Source organism: Pan paniscus, chromosome 8 (genome assembly GCF_029289425.2).
Source record: "Pan paniscus chromosome 8, NHGRI_mPanPan1-v2.0_pri, whole genome shotgun sequence".
Lineage (NCBI taxonomy): Eukaryota > Metazoa > Chordata > Mammalia > Primates > Hominidae > Pan > Pan paniscus.
This window is the reverse complement of record NC_073257.2, coordinates 24545557-24568473: the sequence shown is the minus strand read 5'-3', so window position 1 is coordinate 24568473 and position 22917 is coordinate 24545557. Positions and strand designations below refer to the sequence as shown.

General features: G+C 40.8%; 1 protein-coding gene across 3 annotated transcripts in view; it reads left to right on the top strand.

The window, feature by feature from the left end:
• Positions 1 to 22917, top strand: part of UPF2 (UPF2 regulator of nonsense mediated mRNA decay) — a 123191-nt gene that overhangs the window by 1194 nt on the left and 99080 nt on the right. For all 3 annotated transcript variants that reach the window (XM_034929942.2, XM_034929943.2, XM_008953147.4), the window contains exons 2-3: positions 6609 to 6991; positions 12531 to 13310. In XM_034929942.2, the coding sequence (XP_034785833.1) occupies positions 6627 to 6991; positions 12531 to 13310 (1145 nt within the window). In that variant the 5' untranslated portion in view covers positions 6609 to 6626. The remainder of the gene's footprint in view (positions 1 to 6608; positions 6992 to 12530; positions 13311 to 22917) is intronic.

The window sequence follows — 22917 nt, the reverse complement described above, 5'->3', positions numbered from 1 at the left end:
ATAGGCTGGTTGATTCTTCACTTTACCTTCACCTCTTCAAGGCGCCAAGCACTCTCTTCTTGCTAGGACTGTTGGACTGAGGAAGTGATCACAGGATATTTGGTCCCCAGGTTGGCAGAGCAGAGCCAGCTGGGTCCACGCTGGGGTGATCGGACCTTCAGCTCTCTTGCTCTTCTTAGAGGACTTACACGACACGAAACGATGCATCAGATCAAAGTGAAACCCTCGCTGACGCTTTATCTCATTTCCATAGTTCTTAGGTGTTCCTTAACATCGTCAGTCTCCTCATTTGTGAGCTGGTACAATTTCTAACAGTTCTTAATACGTCCTTTATACTAAGGATGTTCTTTAAAAAATAAAGTCAGAAACTGGGAGATAGTGTTCCTGTGCTGTTCTGTCCTGACAGCATTTTGAATAAGAGAATTGAAAGGTAAAACCGCATTCTCTCACTCTGGAGTGTTTTCGGAGCACTCTGATTGGGATTTCGTACATAATCCATATGGTACTTTGCAAGGGAATGTCTTTAAAAGGGAAACACCCCCTTTTGTGCCCTCTTCCCCCCAATACACTCCATTGGTACTTCTAGTAAATTAGTTTTACTTTCTTTTGGAAGTTCAGAATGTATTTAGAATACCAAATAAAATATACAGTTCAAGTGACAGGACACTATTTTGGGAGCTAGGAAGGTGGTTTTAAAGCATGGTTTCCTTTTAAGGGTAGTCTGAATATAATTGTATTCAGCAAACTGATTTGTAACAGCTAATCGGATTCCAGTGAAAAGATCACGACTTTTTCTCCTCACTATCTTGAGAAAGGACCTATTTAAAATTGTATTTGGACTTGAAAAACTTTTGGAAACACTTTAGATGAAAAGTTTGGCTGTTAAAGCTTGAAGTTATTGAAATAAGAATTTTAGCATTTTATTAAATATCACTTAGTGCTCAGTTTTTAAAGTTGACATAAAACAAACGTGTATTGAGGTGAATCATGGTGTTTGTATATTTTATTCGTTTTAGTGTAGGTAGTGAAAAAGCACTGGGTAGTGAGTGTTGGTCCAGCCACGGAAACTAGCTGTATATATAATCTTGGGTAGGTGACTCTGCTGCTATCCTTGGAATGTAAAAATTGAGGATAGAAGTAGATAAAATCTAATAGTCTTTATCTGACTTTACAAATCTTTCATTGTATGCTGAACTTCTCAGTGTTCTTTGTGACAGAACATTTATTAATGCCTCCCTCATGCTAGTTACAATGCTAGAATTTTAAGAACTCTACAAGATAGATAGCAGTATATCCATCTTATTGATAAGTAAGTGTACTCAGAGAAGTTGTTGCCTGATTTCTGTAGCTATCAGGCTGCAGAGTTGGGATGCAGATTTAAAATCAGTCCGACTTCCAAGCCCATGTATGTTGTTTTCACAAGTTGCATTGCTGCCTCTTCATGAACTTCTAGATTTTTGTCTTATCTTTTTTGTTTACGGAAATTTAGTTCCAAGTATACTTTGGGTGTATGCTTGTAATGTAAGGACGAAGTGGTTGAAAGGAGATACCAGTATCAGGACTTAAGGGTTTTACGGAGAATCTGTTTTATTATGTTCTAGGGTACAATCTAATCCTTTTTTTTTTGTTTTTTGTTTTTCTTGAGACGGAGTCTGGCTCTGTCGCCAGGCTGGAGTGCAGTGGCGCCATCTTGGCTCACTGCAACCTCCGCCTCCCGGGTTCAAGTGATTCTCCTGCCTCAGCCTCCTGAGTAGCTGCGACTACAGGCGTGTGCCGCCACGCCCAGCTAATTTTGGTGTTTTTAGTAGAGATGGGGTTTCACCATGTTATTGGCCAGGCTGGTTTCGAACTCTTGACCTCGTGATCTACCTGCCTCGGCCTCCCAAAGTGCTGGGATTACAGGCATGAGCCACCATGCCCAGCCCCGAGTCTAATTCTTGCATGCCTACTGCAGCTTTATTTCTTATACTAAGTACTTAAAATTTAATGAAGAAATGAATCTTATTAAAGAGTCATAAAAGTTTGGGACTTTGTTGAACTAATAAATGATGATCTTTGTGAATTTGTCAGATACTACATGAATTTCTTAATCTTTTCTTTGAAGAATTTAAGATGTTATTTTATCTTCAGAATGAGACATGATGCCAGCCACAGTGGCTCATGCCTGTAAATCCCAGAACTTTGGGAGGCCAAGGCGGGCAGATCACCTGAGGTCGGGAGTTTGAGACCAGCCTGACCAACATGGAGAAACCCCATCTCTACTAAAAATACAAAATTAGCCGGGCATGGTGGCACATGCCTGTAATCCCAGCTACTCGGGAGGCTGAGGCAGGAGAATGACTTGAACCCGGGTGGCAGAGGTTGTGGTGAGCCAAGATCGTGCCACTGCACTCCAGCCTGGCGACAGAGTGAGACTCCATCTCAAAAAAAAAAAAAAAAAAAAAGAGAGAGAGACATAATTGTAAGTTCTGATGCCATTCTTTGTAGTGTCCTGTGGTCCTGAAATGTTACTTGTTGATGCATCACATCAGAAAATGTGAAATCTATATAAACTTTTTTCACTTAATGATTAATATCCTTCAATAAGATCATGTTATTACCTTAGATATTAAATTGTCCCCATATGTTTCAGCCAGAGTCTGCTAAAAGTTAAAAACATTACATGAGAACTCCTTAACCGTTATGAAGGATTCTTTCTACTCTTGAGATTCATAATTCTGTGGGTTGCTATAGTCAGTATTTACCAGCATGTCTCCCATCTCACAATTTGGTACTCTTAGGATTCTTTGGTTCAGAGAATGGGTTCAGATTCCCATTCTGTCACCAGCTGTGCAGGCCTTGGTCAAGTTACTTGGTCAAGTCTCAGTTTACTCATTTATAAAATAGGGAAAATAATACCCACCTCATAAAGATTTTAGTATTAAATGAGATAATATACGTAAAATGTTTAGTATGGTACCATGAGTAGTGTATTAGTATTATAGTCTTTTTGAAAGTTTGCTTTCTTTAAGGGCATGATGTTTTCACATTAAAGTTGGATATTTAATTGAAAATGTATAAGAATCAATAACTACACTTCTAGATAATAGAAATGCTGCCCGGGTATAGTGACTTATATCTGTAATCCTAGCACTTTGGAAGGCCGAGGCGGGAGGATCCCTTGAGCCCGGGAGTGTGAGACCAGCCTTGTCTCTATTTTATTAAAACAGTTTTTTTTTAATTAAAAAAATAGATAATATAAATGCTAATGTTGTCTTGGCATAGAAATGCTTTTTCTTTTTTTGTTGTTGTTGTTGTTTTTTGTATTTTTGAGACGGAGTCTCCGTCTTTTGCCCAGACTGGAGTGCAGTGGCGCTATCTTGGCTTACTGCAGCCTCCGCCTCCCGGGTTCAAGCGATTCTCTTGCTTCAGCCTCCCGAGTAGCTGGGATTACAGGCACCCTCCACCATGCCTGGTTAATTTTTGTATATTTAGTAGAGACGGGGCTTCCACATGTTGGCCAGCCTGGTCTTGAACTCCTGACCTCAAGTGATCTGCCTGCCTTGGCTTCCCAAAGTGCTGGGATTACAGGAGTGAGCCATGGTGCCCAGCCTGCTTTTTCATATATTAAAGGTCATTTGTGTGTGTGTGTGTGTGTGTGTGTGTGTGTGTGTGTGATGGAGTCTCACTCTGTCGCCCATTCTGGAGTGCAGCGGCATGATCTCGGCTCACTGCAACCTCTGCTTTCTGGGTTCAAGCAGTTCTGCCTCAGCCTCCCCAGTAGCTGGGATTACAGGCGCCTGCTACCACGCCCAGCTAATTTTTGTATTTTCAGTAGAGATAGGGTTTCACCATGTTGGCCAGGCTGGTCTCAAACTCCTGACTTCAGGTGATCCGCCCACCTTGGCCTCCCAAATTGCTGGGATTACAGGCGTGAGCCACCGCACCCAGCCCCTAATGACGATTTTAAAAATAGGACCAATAGCTTTTTTGTTGTTGTTCTGAGTTTTACCAGTGGGGTTAACTACAGCTATTAGGTGTCACTGTCAAAATAAATGCATAGAACAAGGGAGTGGAGAGCAATGAGGGAGTAAAAGAAAAAGTAGAAGGAAAAAGGTAGTTATGAGAAGGTACAGGCTGTGGCATGTACCTGCAAAAATTAAAGTGTTTCTATTGGTCTAGGTTGCTTTCTGTGAAATTAACATTTTAATAGAGTACTGAAGTAAAGTATTTTTGTATTTAAAAAATATCAATATTACAAATGCTTTTTTTTGGTAACCTAGTTTTAAGTGCTGTAATTTAAAACCTATATTTGAAAATATTTAAGGATACTATTGCTTTTAATAAAAAAAAACGAAGGGCTGGCCGGGCACTGTGGCTCATGCTTGTAATCCTGCACTTTGGGAGGCCAAGTCAGATGGATCACTTGAGGTCAAGAATTCAAGCAGCCTGGCCAATATGGTGAAACCCATCTTTACTAACAATACAAAAATTAGCTGAGTGTGATGGCACACACTTATAATCTCAGGTACTTGGGAGGCTGAGGTGGGAGGATCACTTAAACCCGGAAGGTGGAGGTTGCAGTGAGCCGAGATCGCACCACTGCACTCCAGCCTAGGCAACAGAGCGAGACTCAAAAAAAAAAAAGAAAAGAAAAAAAAGAAAAAAGAAAAACAAAAACACTAAGGCTCAAAAACACAGTGGCTCATACCTGTAATCCCAGCACTTTGGGAGGCCCAGGTGGATGGATCACTTAAACTCAGGATTTCGAGACCAGCCTAGTCAACATGGGGAAATCCCATCTCTACTAAAAATACAATTACCTGGATGTGGTGTTGAGCACCTACTGTTCCAGCTACTTGGGGGGCTGAGGCAGGTGGGTCACTTGAGCCCGCGAGGTCGAGACTTCAGTGAGCTGTGATTGTGCCACTGCACTCCAGCCTGGGCGACAAAGTGAGACCCTGTTTCAAAAAGAAAACATAAAACTAAGAAATTTAGGTAATTTTCTACTTCTAAAATAGAATTTTGATTTTCTTTTTTTTCTTGAGGCGGAATTTTGTCCTTGTTGCCCAGGCTGGAGTCCAATGGCGTGATCTTGGCTCACTACAACCTCCGCCTCCCGGATTCAAGCCATTCTCCTGCCTCAGCCTCCCGAGTAGCTGGGATTACAGGCATGCGCCACCACACCCGTCTAATTTTATATTTTCAGTAGAGATGAGATTTCTCCATGTTAGTCAGGTTGGTCTCGAACTCTCGACTTCAGGTAATCCGCCTGCCTCGGCCTCCCAAAGTGCTGAGATTATAGGCATGAGCCACTGTGCTTGGCCGAATTTTGATTTTCTTATATACAACTCTTAGATAATTTAGGAGTTAAAACGTGAAACACCATGCCTAAAAGAAATTAGACAACTAGTTCTGAGTAGAGAAATATATTTTTAGAAAAGAAAAATTCAGAATTTTCCTGCAAAGTATAGTTTTTTGTTCCACAGTTACTTTCAGTTAACTATAAGCCTGTACTATAGGCCAATGCTATCCAATAGAACTTTCTGTAGAAATGTTCTGTATCTGCCCTGCTGTGTATGGAAGCCATTAGTCACATGTGGAATTGAGCACTTGAAATACAGATACTGACTGAAGAACTGAATTTCAAATTTTATTTAATTTTAATTAATTTACATTTAAGTAACCACATATGACTAGTGCAGCAGTTTTTGGGTGATAATTTTTTCTCCGACGGATATTTAGCAATGTCTGGAGTTATATTTGGTTGTCAAAATGAGGGAGGAGCTACTTGTATGCACTGCATAGCAGGCAGGGACACTGCTAAACCTCCTACAGAGCACATGGTGACCCCTTCCCTCTAAAACCAAAGGAGTATTTTGCCCAAACTGTCAATGGTGCTGAACTTTAGAAACCCTGGGCTAATAGCTACTCTGTATTGACAGATATAGCACAGAACATACGGATTTTAGGTTCATGTTTATTTATAAATTAACTTCAACTAATACAGATGAAGAAGTTAAAAGTCTAGTTTAATTTGAGATAGTTAACAGTTTTTGTATCTGAAAGTTTGATGATAAGGTTAGAGCAATGAAGTGAGATTCGTGAGTCCGCTGTTCTGTTTTGTCCGTTGACATATAGGAGGCAAGGGCTTGTTTTTGTTTCCTTTTTCAGCTGAAATACTGACATTGAATATTATATGAAATAGTGAACCGCCATCTTTCATGGTTGTCAAATGCTAGGGTTAAAGCTGACTCAAAATGTTCACAGATATATTCTGAAGTATTTACAATTAAATGACATATTGTTTTGGAGTTGATAGTGGCTGAATCTGAGTGATGGGTATGTGGAGGTTCCTTATATTATGCTCTCTACTTTTGTCTGGGCTTGGATTTTTCCTTATAAAAAGTAAAAAACAAGTACTTAGACATAGGCCTAACTAATAATGATAGGATGTGGAATGTGATGAATAACTTATTTTGTAACAGAAATAGTATTCATTTTACATGCCTTTATTTACTCTTTTACAATTGCCAAGTTGCATTAATATGTTCTGTTTAAAAAAATAGTGTGATATCATTTTAAAAAGTCGCTGCATCTATGGTACTGACATTCTTTCCCTCTTACAGATTGTCCTGGGTCACATAATGCCAGCTGAGCGTAAAAAGCCAGCAAGTATGGAAGAAAAAGACTCTTTACCAAACAACAAGGAAAAAGACTGCAGTGAAAGGCGGACAGTGAGCAGCAAGGAGAGGCCAAAAGACGATATCAAGCTCACTGCCAAGAAGGAGGTCAGCAAGGCCCCTGAAGACAAGAAGAAGAGACTGGAAGATGATAAGAGAAAAAAGGAAGACAAGGAACGCAAGAAAAAAGATGAAGAAAAGGTGAAGGCAGAGGAAGAATCAAAGAAAAAAGAAGAGGAAGAAAAAAAGAAACATCAAGAGGAAGAGAGAAAGAAGCAAGAAGAGCAGGCCAAACGTCAGCAAGAAGAAGAAGCAGCTGCTCAGATGAAGTAAGGCAGTTGATTGTATTTATTGATGTGAGGGAATGGGAAGATTGGAATATTTTGGGAAAAAAACATTATTTGAAATATAGTGTCCTGGGTGCAGCTCTTTAAGAATTGGGAGTATCTTAATTTACTTGTTCTGTTAGTTTCACTGACTAGAGGCATGCTTAAGGTGTGTTAATTATTCAAATTAAATAATAGTAACAATCTTTAATGAGTACTGTTTTGAGGTCCTGGGTAATCTTTTATTTATTTATTTATTTATTTATTTTGAGACGGAATTTTGCTCAGTCGCCCAGACTGGAGTGCAGTGGCACCATCTCGGCTCACTCCAACCTCCACCTCCTGGGTTCAAGTGATTCTCCTGCCTCAGCCTCCCGAGTAGCTGGGATTACAGGCACCTGCCATCATGCCCAGCTAATTTTTGTATTTTTGTAGAGATGGCGTTTCACCATGTTGGCCAGGCTGGTCTTGAGCTCCTGACCTCAGGTGATCCGCCCGCCTCAGCCTCCCCAAAGTGCTGGGATTACAGGTGTGAGCCACCGCGCCTGGCTGTTTATTTTTTAAAGACTTTTTTTCATACAAAATTAGTCAGGCATGGTGGCGCATGCCTGTAGTCCCAGTTACTCAGGAGGCTGAAGTAGGAGAATCGCTTGAACCTAGCAGGTGGAGGTTGCAGTGAGCCAAGACTGTGCCACTGCACTCCTGCCTGGGCAACAGAGCAAGACTGCATCTCAAAAAAAAATAAAATAAAATAAAAACTTTTTTTCATGGTATGATAGTACTCCATTTTTTTAAAAAATTGAAAACCTTCAGTTGGCTGATGTTTGTTGAGTTCTTATCTATCAGGCATTGTACAGAATATATTAGCATCTATCCTTAGGACAATCCCAGTGAAGTAAGTTTTATGATCCTCATTTTACAGATTAACAAAATGAAGCTTAAGGAGGGTAAGTTGCTTAAGGTCACAGCAAATAGTAGAGCTGTTGGGATTTAAAGCTAGGTTGGTCTGACTTTAAAACTTTCGACTATTCATTAAGCACAATTCCACAATGCCTTCCATTCTTATCTTTATTTAAATCTGTTTTTAAGCTTGTAAATCTGTGCAAGTAAATAATAAACTAGTGAAAAATGTAGTTCTTATAGGAGAAACACCAGAGATGCATCAGCAGTGACTACTGTTGAATAGCATAAGCTCTTCTCTAAATATAAAACTTATTAGGCCGGGCATGGTGGTTCACGCCTGTAAACCCAGCCCTTTGGGAGGCTGAGGCAGGAGGATTGGTTGAGCTCAGGAGTTCAAGACCAGCCTGGGCAATATAGTGAGACCCTGTCTCTATGAAGAAAAATAAGGGAAAGCATAAATATATAACTTATTTATTTTTTAACTAAAAAAGTTTTTTTTAATTTAAGAGGGCAACTTACCCTTTTTAAGCTTCATTTTATTGATCTCTAAAATGAGGCTTGTAGAATTTAACTTCATTGGTACTGTCTTAAGGATATTTGCTAATATATTTTGTACAGTGCCTGGTAACATAACAAGAGCTCAACAAACTCCAGCCAGGCTGGAGTGTAGTGGTACAATGCCAGTTCACGGCAGCCTTGACCTCCCAGGCTCAAGCCATCCTCCCACCACATCCTCCTTGGTAGCGGGAACTACAGGTGCATGCCACCACACCTGGGTATTTTTGTACTTTTTGTAGATAGAGTTTCACCATGTTGCCCAGGCTAGTCTTGAACTCTTGGACTCAAGAAGTCCTCCTGCCTCAGCCTCCCAAAGTGTTGAGATTACGGGCATGAGCCACCATGCCTGGCCTAAAAAGTCGTTTTTTGGAAACGGTGTCTTTCTTTTTTTTCTAAGTTAGTCTGTAATTGCTGAGCTCAAGCGATCCTCCCACTACAGCCTCCCTAGTAGCTGGGACTACAGATGTACACTACTTTGCGTGGCCAAATACATAATTTAAAAAGCTTTTTGCAAGCACGATTTTGTATAGATCTCTAGAACAGCCACCTTTCTTCTCAGAGTTGTTCTTTAGGGCTTCTACTTTCTTCCCATTTTTGGGGGGGTAATGGTGGCATTGCTGTTGTTACCCAGGCTGGAGTGCAGTGGCTATTCTCAGGTTCCATCATAACGTACTGCAGTCTCCAACTCCTGGGCTCAAGTGATTCCTCCTGCCTCCTGAGTAGCTGTCATTACAGGCTCGTGCCACCACCCCTGGCCAGGACCTCTTTTAATAAGGAACAGAACCCTTAGGTCTGCAAAGCTATAGTAGTGCCTAGTTTTGGAATATTCAGAACCATGATTCTTAAGAGATTCTTTTTTTTTTTTTTTTTTTGAGACAGGGTCTTACTCTGTCACCCAGGCTGGAGTGCAGTGGCCTGGTCTTGGCTCACTGCGATCTCTGCCTTCTGGGCTCAAGCGATCCTCCTGCCTCAGCCTCTTGAGTAGCTGGGACTACAGATGCATACCACCATACTTGGCTAATTTTTGTATTTTTTGTAGAGACGGGGTTTTCTGTGTTGCCCAGGCTGGTCTTGAACTCCTGAGCTCCTGGGAAAATTTCAGATATATGCAAAAATAGAATAGTATAGTGAACTAGTCCCCCATCTACCTAGCATCAATAATTACCCACTTTTTCCCCCTGGAGTATTGTAGAGCATCATAGCATTTACCCATAAAAACTTCGATATATAAGTGTTTTCAATGCAGCTGAAAATTGAGTTATTTAATGTATGTACATACTTTCTTTTCTTTTCTTTCTTTTTTTTTTTTTGAGACAGAGTTGTTTCACTCTTGTTGCCCAGGCTGGAATGCAATGGCGCGATCTCGGCTCACCGTAACCTCCACCTCCCAGGTTCAAGCCATTCTCCTGGCTCAGCCTCCCGAGTAGCTGGGATTACAGGCATGTGCCACCATGCCTGGCTAATTTTTGTATTTTTAGTAGAGACAGTGTTTCTCCATGTTGGTCAGGCTGATCTCGAACTCCTGACCTCAGGTGATCCACCCGTTTTGGCCTCCCAAAGTGCTGGGATTACAGGCGTGAGCCACGGCACCCAGCCTTGTACATACTTTCTTAAAATGTACTTTCACTGCTCATTTTGTATTTGTGTGTTGCTGGGAGACTTCAAAGAGATACTCAACTGTCCATGTTCTCAGTGATAGAGGCCACCTTTCTGTTAATATATTGTAGCTTTTAATGGAAAAATCAAATAATTATCTTATAACTCAGGGGTGATTATCTCAGAAAGACGAAAATGTACTTTTTTAGAGATTTATAGATATGCGTATAATTTTTTGAGACAGGGCTCACTCTGTCACCCAGGCTGGAGAGCTATGGTGTGATCATGACTCACTGCAGCTTCGACCTCCTGGGCTCAAGCGATCCCCCCATCTCAGCCTCCCAAGTAACTGGGACTACAGGCATGTGCCACCATGTCCAGCTAATTTTTAAAATTTTTTTGTAGAGATTGGGTCTTACTATGTTGCCCATTCTGGTCTTAACTCCTGGGCTCTTCCCACCTCAGCTTCACAAAGTGGAGATTTAAGTTATGTGTTTTGTTATCTCAAAAACTTCAATAAACTTCAAAATCAGATTGTTGCCCCTCACTCGTGCCTATTTTATTACTTCTGCAATTTAAACTTGTTCTGTCTTTTTAGTGGAAAAATAGGTATATTTGGTTTTGGTTATTCTTTTCAGTATAAACTGAGTCTACTAGGTTTTTATTAAGTTTCTTATTTGATAGTTGTCTTCTGGTTCCTTTCCAAATTTTCTAAATCACTTGAATTTTTAAGAGCCCAAACATAGCAAGGTACTTTGTTAAAGGTTTGGCTAATGTGCTGAGGATGGAAAAACAATATCTAACATTGCAAAACTTTTTTTTTTTTTTTTTTTTTTTTTTTGAGACGGAGTCTTGCTCTTTTGCCCAGGCCGGACTGCAGTGGCACTATATCGGCTCACTGCAAGCTCCGCCTCCCAGGTTCATGCCATTCTCCTGCCTCAGCCTCCTGAGTAGCTGGGATTACAGGTGCCTGCCACTGCGCCCGGCTAATTTTTTGTATTTTTAGTAGAGACGGGGTTTCACTGTGTTAGCCAAGATGGTCTCGATCTCCTAACCTCGTGATCTGCCCGCCTCGGCCTCCCAAAGTGCTGGGATTACAGGCGTGAGCCACCGTGCCTGGCCTTTTTTTTTGAGACAGAGTCTTGCTCTGTCACACAGGTTGGAGTGCAGTGGCATGATCTTGGCTCACGGCAACCTGCGCCTCCCGAGTTCAAGCGATTCTGCTGCCTCAGCCTCCCGAGTAGCTGGGACTACAGGCGCGTGCAACCATGCCCTGCTAATTTTTTGTTATTTTTAGTAGAGATGGCGTTTCACCATGTTAGTCAGGATGGTGTCGATCTCCTGACCTCGTGATCTGCCTGCCTCGGCCTCCCAAAGTGCTGGGATTACAGGCGTGAGCCACTGCCCAGGCCTCAAAACATTTTTAATGCATTCTTTTATAGTGCTAATTATTATTATTATTTTTTTTTTTTTTGAGGCAGAGTCTCGCTCTGTTGCCCAGGTTGGAGTGCAGTTGGGAGATCTTGGCTTACTGCAGCATCAGTCTCCGACTCCCAGGTTTAAGCAATTCTCCTGCCTCAGCCTCCCAAGTAGCTGAGATTACAGGTGCCCACCACCACGACTGGCTGATTTTTGTATTTTTAGTAGAGACGGGGTTTCACCATGTTGGCCAAGCTGGTCTCGAACCGCTGACCTTAGGTGATCCACCCGCCTCCCAAAGTGCTGGGAGCCACCACACCTGGTTTTGTAGTGCTAATTCTTTAAATAATTCTTTGTGTATAATTGTTTTTTTTCTCTTTGCCCATTGCTTTTATTTGTTTCACATTTTACATCCCAAACATACTATATTTTTCATAGTAGCATTATATATCTTACCTAGTTAGCTTGCCAGTTGGCAGAATGATTTTTAATTTTAATCTAGTGTCAGTATCCTCTGCTCTATGACATTTGTTATCGACCTCCAGTACTGAGCTTCTCATTAAGATAATACTTGTTATCGTTAGTCGTTAGTAAAATGTCTTTGTGTGTTTTTTTTTGTTTTTTTTTTTTTTTGAGACGGAGTCTTGCTCTGTCGCCCAGACTAGAGTGCAGTGGCACGTTCTTGGCTCATTGCAACCTCTGCCTCTTGGGTTTAAGCGTTGTGCCTCAGCCTCCTGAATAGCTGGGACTACAGGTGAGCGCCATCACGCCCAGCTAATTTTTGTATTTTTAGTAGAGGTGGGGTTTCACCATATTGGCCAGGCTGGCCTTGAACTCCTGACCTCAGGTGATCTGTCTGCTTTGGCCTTCCAAAGTGCTGGGATTACAGGCATGAGCCACCATGCCTGGCCAGTAAAATGTCTTTAAAAGTAGTGAAAGGCCTTTTGAATCTTGTAGATTGTTATACTTGGATAATTTTTTTCATTGGCTTTTTACTCTTAGGGGATTTGTGTATAATCCTTCAAAATGTAGAGAGTATTTTATTTATTTGTTTGTTTTTATATAGAGAAAAAGAAGAATCCATTCAGCTTCATCAGGAAGCTTGGGAACGACATCATTTAAGAAAGGAACTTCGTAGCAAAAACCAAAATGCTCCGGACAGCCGACCAGAGGAAAACTTCTTCAGCCGCCTTGACTCAAGTTTGAAGAAAAATACTGCTTTTGTCAAGAAACTAAAAACTATTACAGAACAACAGAGAGACTCCTTGTCCCACGATTTTAATGGCCTAAATTTAAGCAAATACATTGCAGAAGCTGTAGCTTCCATCGTGGAAGCAAAACTAAAAATCTCTGATGTGAACTGTGCTGTGCACCTCTGCTCTCTCTTTCACCAGCGTTATGCTGACTTTGCCCCATCACTTCTTCAGGTCTGGAAAAAACATTTTGAAGCAAGGAAAGAGGAGAAAACACCTAACATCACCAAGTTAAGAACTGATTTGCGTTTTATTGCAGAATTGACAATAGTTGGGATTTTCACTGACAAGGAAGGTCTTTCCTTAATCTATGAACAGCTAAAAAATATTATTAATGCTGATCGGGAGTCCCACACTCATGTCTCTGTAGTGATTAGTTTCTGTCGACATTGTGGAGATGATATTGCTGGACTTGTACCAAGGAAAGTAAAGAGTGCTGCAGAGAAGTTTAATTTGAGTTTTCCTCCTAGTGAGATAATTAGTCCAGAGAAACAACAGCCCTTCCAGAATCTTTTAAAAGAGTACTTTACGTCTTTGACCAAACACCTGAAAAGGGACCACAGGGAGCTCCAGAATACTGAGAGACAAAACAGGTGATTTTCAAATGTTTCTCAGAGTTGAGAATTTATTTTGGAGCTCATACTTAAAAATGTTTAAAGTCTTCATGCCACTGAAAGAACTTATGGAAAAGGGCTCCTTACAGGTGATTTCTTAACATTCCAGGAAAATTTCAAAGTAGAACAGTCTGAGTACTCATGTTTTAATGTGAGTCTACAATAGATTTTGTTTCTGATTTAAAAAAAATCTGCCAAGTAGATGGTGATTTTTGCTTTGTGGATGTGTATTCTTCCTGTGATTTTAAATACTCCTTAATAATCAAGGGGTAAAATTTCCTTTTCTGTCACTTAAACTTACCTGCTAATATTTTTCTGTGTGCTTTAACATTCTCTCTATAACAGGTTTGCTTTCATTGTTTAGTATTTTAAGTTCTTTATGTCACTGTTGCTCTTCTTAAGAAAATGAGTCATTAATTACCAGTGGTATTTCAGATTAGAGTTTTGGGAAATAATGCACAAAATTAGCTGTGAAAAAATTTCTTAAATGCAACTACAAAACTCATTTGTAGGAGTCTTCTTCCTGGGGGCATTCATTTAAAATTCTAAAGGAGGAATGTACTGTGCCTGTGGTAATTGGTGAAAAGACCTGACTTTGGGGCCAATTTTGGTTGTTAAAAGGTATGGTAGACTACTGTGTAGTATTTGTACCTGAGGAGCAACGAGAAGCTAGAAGTTGATGGAGTTGCTAGGCATTAGGTCAATTTCTATGGAGGATGGATTTGGAGGGGGGCTGAGGGAGTGTAGCAAAGAGGTAATAGCCATAGCACGTGGCTGAGTATTAAACTATTTTAATATTTCTACAACTATTTATATTGCATGGTTGAGAATCTGAAATTACTGTTGATCAGAAATTTGTATAGGAGGAGATCCTTTTCTAGTTTCATAAGTCTGTGGTAGGGGAGGAGTGGTTTAAGTACTTACCACTAGAAGATGATTGACCAGAAGATTGAACAGGAGTAGTGTATGCCAGTAGTACAGTTAGGGCAGGGTCAAGGTAGAGACTGGTTAAATCTTTGTGGCTGAAGGTCACTCAGAGGTGAGAATTTAAGACGGCAATGGTGTTATCAATAGTTCTTTTAGGAAAAAGGAAAAGGCTTATCCTTGTTTTGTGTTTTGATTTGCGAGGACTGGTTTAAACTTTGAAGAGGCAACCTGAGAGTGTACTTGTACCATTAGTAATGGACTAAAAAGGATTATGGTGGTGCTTTATTCATACTTCTCACTTACTTAGGGCTTAATTATGATTTCCATATGCTTTGTCAATTTCATAGTCCTTTGCTTGTACATCCTACCTAATACATCATAACTGATTTGTGAGTATGCTAATAGTATGCTAATGATTGATTAGTTCTTGGCTACTTTGAGGGTGTATATGTGTGTATTTGCTTTTGATTGGACTCAGAATCTTGGAGAGTGGAGAGCTTCTACGATGTTTTAATCCAATCCATTCACCTTTCCAAAGTAGGAATACATTTTTTAGATTATCTAACAGATAAAATTATTTTTCCTCTGAATACTTCCCAAAGGAGCTCAGTTCTCTCGGTGCCATTGCACTGTTGGAAACACTTATGGGCTAGGAATTCTTTGTTACATCAGGTGGAAATTTAACTTCCCACAAAATGGTTCCCTTTGATTTGGTTCTTTTTTCTGGTATGGATGGAATACAGGTACTTGAAGTAGGAAATCTATGAACTTGTAACCTGTTCACAATTTAATGAAACACAGAAAGTGAGAGTGAGCATTTAGAAATTATTATAGGAATTTTCAGGCTGGAAATGGTGGCTCACACCTGTAATCCCAGCACTTTGGGAGGCCAAGGTGGGTGGATCATCTGAGGTCAGGAGTTTGAGACCAGCCTGGCCAACATGGTGAAACCCCATCTCTACTAAAAATGCAAAAATTAGCCGGGCATGGTGGCAGGCCCTGGTAATTCCAGCTACTTGTGGGGGACTGAGGCAGGAGAATCACTTGACCCCGGGAGGTGGAGGTTGCAGTGAGCCGAGATTGTGCCATTGCACTCCAGCCTGGAGGACAAGAGCGAGACTTCGTCCTAAAAAAAAAAAAAAAAGTTTATAGGAATTTTCAGTGGTCATGGTATTCTTACTATATTTTTACAGAAGTGTCCAGTGGTTGGGGAAGGAAAGGTGGCCCTTTACCACAGATGGTTTGAGGAATACCAGTAGAGGACATATGTGTCCACTTTTATTCCCATGACAGTATCTCAGATATTCAGACTGCCGTGATGTTTCCCTTTTCTTGTCTCCATGTTAAATACCTCCAGTTCTTTCAGTTTGCTCCATGATTTCCAGACACTTCACTACTCTTAGGATACTTGTTTTGGATGCATTCTTTTCTATCTGTGACCTAAAATTGCCTTAGTTTTTATAGCTACCTTGTTGTTCTTTTGGTTTTTGTTAAACTTATTTGCACTAAAGCTTTATTTCTCATATGAACTGCTGACAAGCCACTTCTTCTTCACCTTAAACTAGTGAAATACAATTTTTAAAGCCTAAATGTGTACTTGCATATCTCTGTTAAACTTTATTTAGATGCTTTTTGTATATTATTTTAGCTTTATGAAAGCTTTGGATATTGATTACATGTGTATTATTAATAGTACTGGCTGGGTGTGGTGGCTCACGCCTGTAATGTCAGCACTTTGGGAGGCTGAGGCAGAAGGATCGCTTGAGCCCAGGAGTTTGAGACTAGCCTGGGCAACATGCTGAAACCCCATTGCTACAAAAAATATAAAAATTAGCTGGGTGTGGTGGCATGCGCTTGTAGTCTCAGCTACTTGGGGGCAGAGGTGGGAGGATCAGTTGAGCCTGGAAAGTCGAGACTGCAGTAAGCCATGATCGCACCACTGCACTCTAGCCTGGGCGACAGAGAGAGACCCTGTCTCGAAACAAAAACTGAATAGTGCTTATCTTCTGGTCACATTCAGCTTTGATAAGCAGCTCTTCTATTTTATTATTCAAGTCATTGATAAAAATTTGAAAAGAATGTAGTTAAGAATACAGCTTTGTGGCCTTTCCTTAGAAACTTTTATCCATTTGTTACAGAACTATTAATCCACAGTTATTTGAGAAGTTTACTTACATAGTGTAAACTGACCTTAGTATTGTCACAGCCTATTTATTTATTTATTTATTTATTTATTTATTTAGAGATGGAGTCTTACTGTCTCCCAGGCTGGAATGCAGTGTCATGATCTTGTCTCACTGCAACCTTTGCCTCCCGGGTTAAAGCAATTCTCCTACCTCAGCTTCCCAAGTAGCTAGGATTACAGGCCTGTGCCACTACACCCAGCTAATTTTTGTATTTTTAGTAGAGATGGGGTTTCACCATGTTGGCCATGCCGGTCTCAAACTCCTGACCTCAGGTGATCTGCACACCTCGGCCTCCCAGAGTGCTGGGATTACAGGCGTCAGCCACCGTGCCTGGCCATCATAGCCTTTTTATGATGGGAGACTTTGCTCATTTAGATGTAATGATTTGAGGATGTGAGAATCTTAATCACCATGTAGAAAATAATTGGCATATGGCTTAATAAATCACTCATGCCTTAGGATAGCTTCAACTTGAGCAGCCACTATAGAGAAGATGCAGATACGTGACTGAGCAAAAAAGACATGAGGAATGGATTAGTGCACAGTCCCTATTGGCCTAATGATAGTTTCCTACCTTCTGCAAGGGTACATTATGGTGTTCTGCTAAAATGATCATTTTGTCCCTCCCAGTCATTATCCAGTAGCTGTGTTGTTTTTTTTTTTTTTGTAACAGGGTCTCCCTCTTACCTGGGCTAGAGTGCAGTCGTGTGATCATGGCTCAGTGTAGCCTTGACCTCCTGGGGCTTAAGGGATCCTCCCACCTCAGGCTCTCAAGTAGCTGAGACTACAGGCACGTGCTACCATGCCTGGTTATTTTTTAAAATTTTTTATAGAGAGGGAGCTCCCTATGTTGCTCAGGCTGATCTCAAACTTCTGGGGTCAAGCGATCCTCCTGCCTTGGCCTCCCAAAGTGTTGGGATTATAGGTGTGAGCCACTGTGCTCGGTGCCACCCCACCTTTAATTAATAAATAAATTAATTAATTTTTCGAGACGGGGTTTCCCTGTGTTGCCCAGGCTGGAGTACAGTGGCGTGATCTTGCCTCGCTGCAACCTCCGCCTCCTGGGTTCAAGCAATTCTCCTACCTCAGCCTCCTGAGTAGCTGGGACTATAGGCACATGCCACCACACCCAGCTAATTTTTGTATTTTTAGTAGAGATGGGGTTTCGCCGTGTTGCCCAGGCTGGTCTCGAACTCCTGACCTCAGATGATCTGCCTGCCTTGGCCTCCCAAAGTGCTGGGATTATAGGCGTCAGCCACTGTGCCCGCCCCCCATCCCAACCTTTAAAATAATTTTTGTAAACAGAGATATGGTCTCACACTGTTGTCCAGGCTGGCCTCGAACTCCTGGGTTCAAGCAATCCTCCTGCCATGGCCTCCCAAACTTCTGGGTTTACAAGTGTGAGCCACTGCACCTCTCATCTAGTAGGTGTTTTGAGGTTTTTCTACATCATAGGACTAAATAATGGGCAATAGTTCTTCCAGTAAGGTTTCCCTGAGGTGTGATAAAGCAAGAAAACTAAGCTAGCTGATATTTAAGATTCCTACCTACTTAAATTTCTTTAAGCCTTTTATTCAATATCTTTTATTATTTTATTTTGTTTTTTTGAGACAAGGTCTCACTCTGTCACCCAGGCTGGAGTGCAGTGGCAGGCTGAAGTGCTCACTGCAGCCTCCACCTCCCAGCTCAAGCAATCCTCCATCAACCTCCTGAGTAGCTGGGACCATAGGCACGTGCCACCACACTTGTCTAATTTTTTGTATTTTTGGTGGAGACAGGATTTCTCCATGTTGCCCAGGATGGTCCCAAACTCCTGAGCTCAAGCCACCCGCCTGCCTGGGCCTCCCACAGTGCTGGGATTACAGGCATGAGCCTCTGTGCTTGGCCAATATCTTTTTTTTTTTTTTTAGATGGAGTCTCGCTCTGCCTCCCAGGCTGGAGTGCAGTGGCATGGTCTCAGCTTATCACAACCTCCACCTCCTGGGTTCAACCGATTCCCTTGCCTCAGCCTCCCGAGTAACTGGGATTACAGGCATGCACCACCACGCCCGGCTAATTTTAATTCTCTATTTTTTTTTTTTTTTTTTTTTAGTAGAGACGGGGTTTCACCATGTTGGCCAGGATGGTCTCGATCTCTTGACCTCATGATCTTCCCGCCTCGGCCTCCCAAAGTGCTAGGATTACAGGTGTGATCCACCATGCCCAGCCGAATATTATTTTTTGTTACACATTTTGGTTAAGTGATTGACCTGGTGAGTTATAATTATTATAAATTTAAAAATGTCATCCAGTAGTATTTGCCTATTTGGAATTAATAGCCTTACTTTCTCGGTGAGTTTTGCCTTTTATAATGTTAAGTGCTCTTTATATGCTTTGAAATGCTTTGTACTTTGAAATATTATAGAGGTCCTATTAGTATATTTTGGGCATTTAATTGGATGAAGAAATGATTTCATTTTCATGGCTGTAACTCAATTATGTTACAGAATTTGTTTCTTTCAGTATAGTGAAATCATGAATTCAGGTCGTAGGCCAGAATTCTTGTTTGAGTAATCTCAAAATATCTTTATTCCTTTTTTTCTCCCTAATTGGTGGAAGTGGTAACAAGTTTCTCTTCAGCACCCCTGACTTAGTACCCTCATGATTGCAGGCTTAGTCTAACAGCAGTGAGTTGACAAAGTTCAGGAAAAAAAATTTAAGTAGAATGCAGACTTTTTCGTCTGCCCATTGTTAAAAAAAAAAGTCAGAGGTTTCTTTTATGAATGCTAATTCTTGAGGCATTATTGACTGATATTGAAACTTAAAAACACATCAGCCAATAATGAAATGGTACTGCTTTTACTTTCACTTTCCTTCCAGGTGAGTTGTACCTTGCTTCACAGGTAGGTTGTTTAATTGGTAGTTAATACCAATTAATTAATTGGTAGTATTTAAGCACAATTAAGATGTTACTTCTCTGTACTTTAGATTTAGTGTTATAGCTGTAATGTTCTAAGAGCTCTAAAATTATGTCCTAGATATTCTAATTGTGTTTAAATGACTTTGCTGTAGTAGTAGTACCCATTTTAATGGGTACAGTTTTGCTTTGCTATGTTCTAGAGTCTTTTTACAAGATTATGAGATATCCATAAATAATTCTAAAATGAAACCAAAAGAAAATCTAAGATAATTTTTTTTTTTTTTTTGAGACGGAGTCTCCCTCTGTTTCCAGGCTGGAGTGCAGTGGCATGATCTCAGCTCACTGCAACCTCCACCTCCCAGGTTCAAGCAATTCTCCTGCCTCAGCCTCCCAAGTAGCTGGGACCACAGGCACATGCCACCACGCCTGGCTAATTTTTTGTGTTTTAGAAGAGACAGGGTTTCACCATGTTGCCCAGGCTGGTCTCGAACTCCTGAGCTCACACAATCTGCCCTCCTCGGCCTCCCAAAGTGGTAGGATTACAGGAGTGAGCCACTGTGCTGGAGTCTCGCTCTGTCACCCAGGCTGGAGTGCAGTGGCGCGATCCTGGCTCACTGCAACTTCCACCTCCTAGGTTCAAGCGATTCTCCTGCCTCAGCCTCCTGAGTAGCTGGGACTACACGCACCTGCCACCACACTCGACTAATTTTTGTATTTTTAGCAGAGACAGGGTTTCACCATGTTGGCCAGGCTGGTTTCCTGACCTCAAGTGATCCGCCCGCCTTGCCCTCCCAAAGTGCTGGGATTACAGACGTGAGCCACTGCATCCAGCCAAGAAAATCTAAGATAATTCTAAGGCCAATTTTTATTAAAATTGGACAGAATGCTGGAGGAGATATAAAACCCAGCGGTTTTTCTGGGGTCTTCTTCATGATCATTCTTTTAAAGATTTTGTCCATGTGTTATATATAATTTTGTATGACTGCACAAGGGCAAAGTTAAAATGAATGTTCTGTATGTTTGTCAAGACTATTTTCCTTTTTAATTTGTCTAATGATTAATAGAATTTGGCATTGAAGTTCTTGCCTTTCCTATGTTAGGCTTTGGCACTTTTTTTCTCATGAAAATACCATTTTACATTAACATAATAAATCACACATATGATCCTTTTTTTTGAGACAGGGTCTTTCCCTGTCACCCAGGCTGGAGTGTCATGGTGCAGTCATAGCTCACTGCAGCCTCGCTATCTCCCACCTCAGCCTCCCAAGTCGCTGAGACCACAGGTATGCACCACCACACCTGGCTAATTAAAAAAAATTTTTTTTTTTTGTAGAGACTTGGTTTCATTATGTTGGCCAGGCTGGTCTTGATATCTTGGGCTCAAGTGATCCTCCCACTTTGGCCTCCCAAAGTGCTGAGATTACAGGCATGAGCCACCACACCTGGCCTATATGATCTTAATTGATCCTAACAGTACCTATATTATATAAATGCCTATATTTTGAAGATGGTAAAACAAAGGGATTAAAGGGCTTGCCCCATATAACATGGAAAGTGAGTGATAGAGTCAGGTTCTTTTCTTCTTCTTCATACTGTACTTTTCACAATTATGTAATATCCACCCATATTTACATTTAGCACTTGTTTTTGCAGTGTATAGTATACATGTTAGCCGCTCAGTATTTACCAAGTCAAATCCAAACGAGAGAGGGACCCAAAAGAGGAAATAAAATAAGCAGTTCTGTGGTGAAGACTTGCCTTCATGGATGTGTTTGAGAGACATTTTAACTTCACTATAACATACAAAATGGATAATTATAATTTGAAAGGCAGCATAGTCCAATATTTCAGAGCGTGGACTCTGGAGCTAGAGCACTGTCATTTGCACATTCCGCAGTCTTGGGCAAGTTACCTAGCATCTCTGTGCTTCAGTTTTCCCATCTGTAAAATGGGCATAACAATAGTTCTGTAACTCTGAGGTAAATGTGAATCATATAGTGAATTCATATGTGTAAAAGCACTTAACAGTGTCTGGCACATTGTAAGTATTTAGTAAATGTTAGTTAGCTTTTATTAATAGATTGCCTGCCTGACCTTTCTGAAAGACGTTTGAATGAGAATTTCTCTTTCTGTCTTTTTATGATTTTATAAATTTTTATGTTAAACTTCTTAAACTTTAGTAGCTTGGCTGAGGCTGGCGGATCACCTGAGGTTGGGAATTCGAGACCAGCCTGACCAATATGGAGAAACGCTGTCTCTACTAAAAATACAAAATTAACCCGGCGTAGTGGCGCATGCCTGTAATCCCAGCTACTCAGGAGGCTGAGGCAGGAGAATGGCTTGAACCCGGGAGGCAGAGGTTGCGGTGAGCTGAGATTGTGCCATTGCACTCCAGCCTGGGTGACAGAGCGAAACTCCGTCTCAAAAAAATTTAAAAAAATAAAATAAAATTTATTTTTTAGGATAATACAAAGCAAAAATTAATAAAATGAAGGAAATATAAAAAAGTCAATAAAAATGAAAAAATGGAAAAGAAGAAAAAAGTTCTCTTAATAGAATTTTTTAGGCATTAATGAATTTTATTTATGATGTATAATGCTTGACTCAAAAATTGACTGGCTTTTTTGGTTGGTTTTATAATATTAAATTAGTAATATAAAAAACATTCAACTGGGCATGGTGGCTCATGCCTGTAATCCCAGCGGTTTGGGAGGCTGAGGTGGGCAGATCACCTGACATCAGGAGCTTGAGGCCAGCCTGGCCAACGTGGCAAAACCCCGTCTCTACTAAAAATACAAAAATTAGCCGGGTATGGTGGCAGGCTCCTATAATCCCAGCTATGTGGGAGGCTGAGGCAGGGAGAATTGCTTGAACCTAGGAGGCGGAGGTTGCAGTGAGCTCAGATTGCACCACTACACTCCAGCCTGGGCAGCAGAGCGAGAATCCATCTCAAAAACAAAACAAAAAAAAAACACTCCATAAAATCAAGGACTGACGTACTTTAGAGATTCTTCTGGACAGTGATGTCTCACGTATGTTGCCGAAAGGAGGGCAATTTTTTTTTTATTTTTATAACAAAGCATAAGAGTTGGCATAGATTTTGTTCTCATTACTTACTGTTTATATCTGTAAAAGGGGACAAGTACCTCTCTAGTGTGCAATGATATTGCAGGAGGGAATGTACTAATTTATAAGACATGTAGTAGTGTGACAGGCATTGGCGAACTATGGCTTGTGGGCCAGATTAAGCCTATGACTAGTTTTTCTACAGCCTGTCACCTAAGAATGGTTTTTACTTTTTTAAATGGTTGAAAAATAGTCAAAAGTAGAATGTTTTGGGAAGCATGAAAATGATTTGAAGTTCAAATTTCAGTGTTCATAAATAACATTTTATTATAGTCACCCTCATTTGTTTACATATTGTCTGTGGCGGCTTTTGTGTTATGTTAGCAGAGTTGATTAGTTTCAGCAAAGACCAAATGGTCTGCAGAGACTGAAATATGTATTGTTTGGCCCTTTACAGAAAAAGTTTGCTGACCTCTACTTTATGACATTCTCAAAAGAATGGCTTAAA